The following is a 7666-nucleotide window of genomic DNA, read 5'->3' on the forward strand; positions in this document are numbered from 1 at the left end:
CCAGCCACAATGCCCAGCTTTTTTTTATTGTTATTGTTGTTGCAGTTCAGCCGGGGCCGAGTTTGAACCTGCCACCCTCAGTATATAGGGCCGGCGCCCTACTCACTGAGCCACAGGCTCCACCCTCTGCTTCTATTATTTTTAAGCCATAGTTACCTGGCTCATCATCGCATGGTAGGCGAGAAGTATGCTGGTCTGATCCTCCTTCCTCATCTGTTTGTTGATCTTCTAGTTCCCCAGATACTATTGAGAAACAAGAAAATTACTATCCATGAATTCTAAGACAGTGACCAGAGAAGAGTCCCCAGTGCTGTCACATCACACATTTATATTCCAAGCTAAGAAGAACTGCTTTTCGGGAAAGAATATACCTGTTCCAATAACACACCTGAGAGCCAACAGGGCCCTGCTCTCTTCTGTTTTGCACCTCAGTCTCCCTTTCTCTACTTTTATTTTTCTACGTTTAGCCCTGAGAGTAAAGAAAAGTTCTTGTCTTACCAGGAAAAAAAAAACCTAATTGTTCTTTAAAAAAGACTAAAACATGGCTATTTAAATCAGTCCCAACAGACTAATGACTACTTACATATCTATTCACATTTCTTAAACCCAGCCCACTTGAGGTTTCCACCCATCTGAAACCCAGCCAATTGTCAACAGCCCCCACCAGAAGGCCTGTGCACTAAATATTAACCTATTCCCAAACAATCCTACTTCTGAAAGTTTGTAGTCCCTGAACTACATGCTTCCCAAGCTATCTAAAATCAGCAGTTTCCTTTTTCGTAGAAATTGTGTCCTATGAGCACATGCCTCCTCCTACCAAGTGACTTGCTTAGCAAGCAATAAGTCAGCTTTTGGCTTCATATTCAAAGTGGTATTCACTTCAAAAATGAAAGTTTCTGGCAATATCACCATGAAAACTTTTGACTGGGAGCACCCTTGGACCAGGAAGGCAGGAACCCCAGGCCTTTTGTGCCCACCTCAGATTATCTTCCTGATCCACAGCCAAGTGAATCTGCCTTAACAACTTGAGATATGACTTGTTTATTTGACTTCTTATTGCTGAATATATCTTATTTAAAGGTGGATATGCAAATCAGATATAAAGAATTAGCTACTGTGGTCTGGAGGCGAAGCACTCAGCATATGCTCTCTCCACGGATGTATTTATTCTTCCGCTACTTCATTTACTCTCATTTTTCTTTTGCTCATTTTTAAAAAATCCTGTCTCATGTGTATTTGTCCCTGATTTCCCTGCACTTTCTGAATGTTAGAATACAGTGATCTAAAGATCCACATAGATAGCAGCCCAGGTCTGATAAATCTTCAAGCCAAGCCAGCCCCAAAAACTATTGCATAAGAGCCCATCAGACAGTAATGAAATTGTGCACACCGTTTGGTTGTACCTGGTCTTGGGTCCCTCACCAAAACCTTCATCAGGACACTTGGTAGCTTGTCGATTTGTGAAAGAAAATCATTTTGTTTAGTGTGTAATCAGGAGTCACCTACTATCCTATAGTTGAGGTGTGTCCCCTTTTTAGTCCCTGCTTGGTTGGTTGGTGACCTCAATATTCCATTTATATGCAGCAAACTATTCATACTTACAGCTAAATGTAGCAGCCTTTTTGGTTTTTGTCATGAGATTGTCTTTGCTAAAGCCACCACCTCATCCTGACAAAACTCTCACTTCCTCTGCGTACTCTCATTATGATTCTGACTCTTGCACTTAATAAGTGACAATTTTTTTTTTGAGACAGAGTTTCACTTTGTGGCCATGGATAGAGCGCTGTGGCATCACAGCTCACAGCAACCTCAAATTCCTGAGCTCAAGTAATTCTCTTGCCTCAGCCTCCTGAGTAGCTGGAAGTACAGGTGACTGCAACAACACCCAGCTATTTTTTTAGAGATGAGGTCTCGCTCTTGCTCAGGCTCATCTTGAACTCCTGCCTTGACCTCCCAGAGTGCTAGGATTACAAGCATGAGGCACTGTGCCCTAGCTGGCAAAATTTCACTAAAGATGATTTTAGGTTATGATGGGGAAATTTTGACATGTCAAAGTAACAGATTTAATGTATAGCTCTATAAAAAAGAGGGGAAAAAAATCACCAAATGTTTCCCTGCCCCAATCTGTAACTGAAGCTTTCAGACTATTATCTGAGGCATGTTCCTTTCTTTTCCTTTTCTTTTTTTGAGACAGAGTCTCAAGCTGTCACCCTGGGTAGAGTGCCATGGCATCACCGCTCACAGCAACCTCCCACTCTTGGGTTTAACTGATTCTTTTGCCTCAGCCTCCCAAGTAGCTTGGACTACAGGTACCCGCCACAATGCCAGGCTATTTTTTGGTTGTAGTTGTCATTGTTGTCCTGCGGTCCTGGGCCAGATTCAAACCTGCCAGCTCTGGTGAATGTGGCTGGCTCCCTAGCCACTTGAGCTACAGGTGCTGAGCCAGGCATGTTCCTTTCTTTTCTTTAAAACAACAACAACACAAAATTTATAAATGTGGTAGGTTTGGATCTATTTTCCAAATGAAACTACCAGATTAAATGCACAGGAATAATTTTAGAAGTCCTGGAAAATTCTTTTTCATGTGATCTATTTCAAGTTAATCTGAACATCAGTATACCTACCTTCACTAGACAAGTTAAAAGATCTCCAGCAATAAACAAAACAGGTACACCTCACTCCCTGCGCAGCACCTAATCCAATTACAATGATATCTTTTGTGACAATGAAAACCAGTTATGTTCAGCTTTGTGTGATGTCCCATTTGATGAAAATAACCAACATTATTTACTCGGCAAACTCAGTGGCTCACCTGGCTAATTATTTCCTAGGGATTTCCTTAAGCCCCATTGTGATAGGCAGAATTCTAAAATGGCCCCCAAATATTTTCTTCCCTAATCCCAAGGACTGTGAACATAATGAGAAATTATCCTCATGATTAGGTTATGTGCTATGGCAGAGTTGACCTTATGAAAGAGAGATTATCAAGGTGGGCTTGGTCTTAATCCCAGAAAACCTTTAAAAGCAGAGTTTTCTCCAGACAACAAGAGAAGAAGTCGAAAATTCAAAGTAAGAGGTTTCCACACATTATTGCTGGCCTGAAGAATGTGAATGGCCTCTAGCTGAGAGTGATCCCTGGCCAGAACTGTGATCTTGGTCTTATTACAAGGAACTGGATTCTGTCAACAACCTGGATAAGCTCAACTGCACGATTTTCCCCAGAGCCATCAGATAAGAGCTCAGCTGGCTGATGTCCCAACTTCAGCCTTGTGAGACCCTGAGCTGAGAATTAAGACTTCTCCCTTGCAGAATTATGCATAATGAGTAGGCATTGTGGTACACTACTCTGTGATAATTGTTACACAGCAATGAAAAGCTAATACAATCATCCTCTTCCAAGTCTTAAATAAGACCTAAGGGATATAAAGTTCATATGTGATCTGCCTCTCTCATACTCCACAGACCTAGACACTTCTTAATCTACTTGGAGAGATCTGAAAAAGAACACCAAACTTCTAAGAAAAACTCCAGTTTTGTAAACAGAACAAAATTAAATAAGCTATTTTCTGAGTCATGATTTATTCACTGAAGAAAGAATATTAGATGAGGAAATGTTACAAAGAATTTAAAATTACCCCCAATCCAAAGACTAATAGACCAACAAAAGGAGGTCTAGGATTAACTGGGTCTTGGAGACAATGGAGGTAAACCTTTTCTATATCAGCCTTCCTTGCATTTGACTATATCAAATATCTTTTTTTTGAAAGGAAACTTGAGTCACTTTATTTAGCTTCCAATTTCTGGGAGGCTCGAGAATTGTAAGTATTCTGGACAACCAAATAAAATAAGACTGTGCTTACAGACTTTTCTCTGCCATATTCTTTCTTTAGGATTGCTATTTTATGGTTGTCCTTTCTGTTACATGGAATGTACACATCAGGTGTTAAAAGGTACAATATGATCCTACAACTGAGCAAGGCTTTCTGTAACTGAACAAGCAGAGGGAGGAAGACGGCCTATATCAAATATCTTGCAGTCATTCTCATGGAATACAGAAATTGTACAGATCTTCACGATTTTAAGATACTCATTCAACAACTGCCTACAGTGATCTTAAGTATCATCATAATTCCTTTATTTCATATGTACATAAAAAAAACATGCCATGCTCTAGGGGTATTAGGTCAAAACAGGACAGAATATCAAAGGTCCATTGCTAGTAGCCATAGCTTCTTCTAGTTGTCTGGAAACAACTACCAATGACCGCATTAGTCACAGCTTCTTGAGATTTTGTACTTGGGTCACCTTTAAATATGATAATATTGCATGCAGTGCAATTGGTAATTGAAAACATTTGACAATTTGCTGCCATTCAATTAACTAATTAATAAATGTTATTACTTTTTCTGTCTTCTGTCATCCTCTATAGGCATTACACTCTCAATCTCTATAACTCAATGAACTGGTATCTTAGAATTTTTTTTCCTAGTGTGCTTCTCCAGAAAAGATATTTTTGGTATGGGCAATACTTGAGGATCCCTCCTGCAGCTTTGGAGGAGGGAAATCTGATAATTAAAAGTTTCCTACACTCTTAGGAAAACTCTTTGATCATATGAACAAATAACAACCAAAATTATCTCAATGAAGGAAAGATAGCTTCAGTACGCATGCCTCTGAAAACCAGCCAGCCATTCATCTACCCACACTTCCAAAAGTCAACCCAGCAGTAACAGCCACACTCGAGTCCCCTACTTTCACTGCTAAAGGTCAACCCCTAAACAATCTCACTTCTGAGATTTAAAGTCAACGTAGCAGTAACAGCCGCACTCTAGTCCTCTACTTTCATTGCTAAAGGTCAACTAACCCCTAAACAATCTCACTGAACCCACACTTCACCAAACACTCTAAAATAGGAGTATTTGTTTAGAGATACATGACCTACAAGCACAAATGTCTCTTAGTTGGAAAAAAAAAATGAATTCAGGCTTCTGTTTGCTATTGTGGTAGCCTCTGCTTTTAATAGTGTGTATGTTTCTATTATTACATTATAAATGCAGCTGTTTAACTCTCCCTGCCTCCTTGATTATCTATCTTTTTCTCCATGAGTGATGCACTGTATCTATTTTTCACATTGCCTCTCTGTTTATCTCTTTTAGCTCTATTTTTCTGGGTATCTCCTATCTCATATAGAAGATAACATTTATTATTTTCTTTTTTTAAATTCTTTTCTTTCACATATTTGCTAGCTCTTTTTTTTTTTTATTGAATGGTAACTATGTACATTAATGCACTTCTGGGGTACAGTGTGGTGATGATTTTCCCTTTTCTCTCCCTAAGAATTCCTTATTTGTTAAGCAAAAGCCTATTTCCACTGAACCCTTGTAGACTCCCCTGGCTATCAAAAGCCCCTTTGGGTTTCCACTTTGGACTCAGCCCATGGGACTCAGACTCAACCCATGCCAGACTCACAAAATGGAAAGCCTATAAGGAGTCTTCCAGAACACTGGTCTCTGTTCTTTTCTTTTTTGGGTCTTAAAAAAATCTATATCATATACACTTCAGTGTTTTAGGTTCCTCAAAACAATAACAACAATTTCTCTGTCTAAGTCTTAAGGTTTTGGAGGGTAAAGAATAACATACTTATCTAAATGCTCTGAAAAACACACTGTGTTATCCCATGACATGATGAAGAGAAATGATCAAACATAGCATTTGGTTTCGTTGATCTGAACTCTGTCAATTAGATGGCAGGATACTACTTCTGCAAAGGCTTTGTCAAGATTCTAACAAAATAATAAAAATTATCAACCAGCAAAGGAATGCTAAGCTTTTCAATTTCCAAAGAAGAAAAAGAGTTAGAATATAAATTGTTGTATAAATCCAAATAGTATTAACACATGTGAAAAATGAAAGCAAAAGAGCATTGTCTCATCCTAGCATGTTTTTACTTGCTATTGTTTGACTGTATCTCTCAAATTTCACATGTTGGAAAGTTAATCCCCAAATTCATATGTTGATTGGATGTGAGGACTTTAGGAGGTAATTAGGATTAGATAAGGTCATCAGGGTGGGGCCTTCATAATGAGATTAGTGGCTTCATAAGGAGAGGAAAAGAGACCCAAGCGGGTATGCTTGCTCTGTCTCACATGTGATGACCTTCCCAAGGTCATGAAATAGCAAGAAGGGCCTCATCAGATGCTAATGCCATGCTCTTGGACTTCCCACCCTCCAGAAATGTAAGCTAAATAAACCTCTATTCTTTATAAATAAAGTCTATGTATTCATTTATAGCAACAGAAAACAGGCTAAGACACTATTATAACTGAATCAATACTTACTATTAAACAACAAGAAACCCCAATCATGGAGTTTTTCAAGGCTTTTTGTCTCCCTGTGTTTCCCCCCAAAAGCCTTTTGTCTCCCTGTGTTTCCCCCCAAATATGAAGAATGGTATCCAAAGATTAACTAGATTGTTTCATTATGAAGTACTTTCAGAGTAAAATCTGCCAGGAAGAATCATCTTGAAATTCAGTGCCCTGACACCCTGCAATCCAGATGATCCTTACCGTCCTCACTTGGCCCACTTTCTGTTTGTGGTAAGTTCAAGGTTTCCTGTGACTCATCTCTATCATACATGTCTAAACAGGGACTGTTGGTTTCTACAAAACAGAATGAAATCCCTTAGAAGATTCAGTGAATGACCACAGGAAACTAGCAAGAAAACCCACTCAGAGAAAACCAAGAAGACCAAATGGCTCAAGTATCTCCTAGGTGGACATGCTCGTGCCCTCAGATCCTCCTGCCTTTGCATCCACCTGACATAGAGGTTAACATGGCTCCTGTCACTACCACCAGAAGCTAAGAACACACCACCACCCCACTTCCTTCCTGAACATTTTGTTTTCTCTATTTTTTGACCCTTTATATGGGTACTTGAAAGGGAGCAGGGTAGAAATGAAGTAGAGATTTTCTTCCTTTTAGACTGAAAAACAAGTTAATTGAAAAATGTAAGAACAATTACCTTCCCCCTCAAGTACTAGCTGGCGAGGCACCTCCTCTGGTTCTTCTTCATTAGTCATCTGAAGAGCTTCAGAACCACAGGACACTGAAAAGGAACAAAGAAATGACCAACCATGCAGAGAGGCTCAAGAGTAAACCCCAGTATCCTCAGGTAGATCTAGGAAGTTCAGAGCACAGGTGAGCTGCCCTTTGTGGCAACGTGTGTCTGCTCCAAGAACCACACCTGAGACCCAACTGAGCCCTATTCTGCTTCTTGCTATCTTGTCCACCTTCTCTCTGCTCCCATTGCCTGCCTATAGACCCATTCCCAGCATTCATGCATCTGCACTAGGAGGGTATTTGAGCATCTTTGATTTTGTGAGGTCCAGTCTCTACCTCTTTACTTTTCTATGTATTTTTTCCTCAGAAGTGATCTTGATCTCTTTGTAATTATTCTTTCTAACTCTGCTCTTATTCTCTCTGATTTCTATAGAATGATCCATTCCTTCTCTCACTGTTTCTCTTGATTTCTTCCCTTCCCTGCCAACAGCCTTTGTTAAATACAAGCATTTCTGCATCAGGCCCTGTCTTATTACCTTAAGAGCCTGCAGGTCTCACTTTGGATGCTGACCATGTGACCATCTGGTGACTCTCCTCCTAGCCCACA

The 7666-nt window shown here is 39.8% G+C and overlaps 1 protein-coding gene across 1 annotated transcript in view; it reads right to left on the reverse strand.

The window, feature by feature from the left end:
* Positions 1 to 7666, reverse strand: part of LOC100962440 (nuclear body protein SP140) — a 103754-nt gene that overhangs the window by 31498 nt on the left and 64590 nt on the right. The window contains exons 10-12 of the mRNA XM_023510366.1: positions 7022 to 7105; positions 6567 to 6659; positions 157 to 243 (exon numbers count right to left, since the gene is read on the reverse strand). Of these exons, the coding sequence (XP_023366134.1) occupies positions 157 to 243; positions 6567 to 6659; positions 7022 to 7105 (264 nt within the window). The remainder of the gene's footprint in view (positions 1 to 156; positions 244 to 6566; positions 6660 to 7021; positions 7106 to 7666) is intronic.

This window comes from Otolemur garnettii, unplaced genomic scaffold, assembly GCF_000181295.1.
Source record: "Otolemur garnettii isolate 467f Iridium unplaced genomic scaffold, OtoGar3 scaffold00013, whole genome shotgun sequence".
NCBI lineage: Eukaryota > Metazoa > Chordata > Mammalia > Primates > Galagidae > Otolemur > Otolemur garnettii.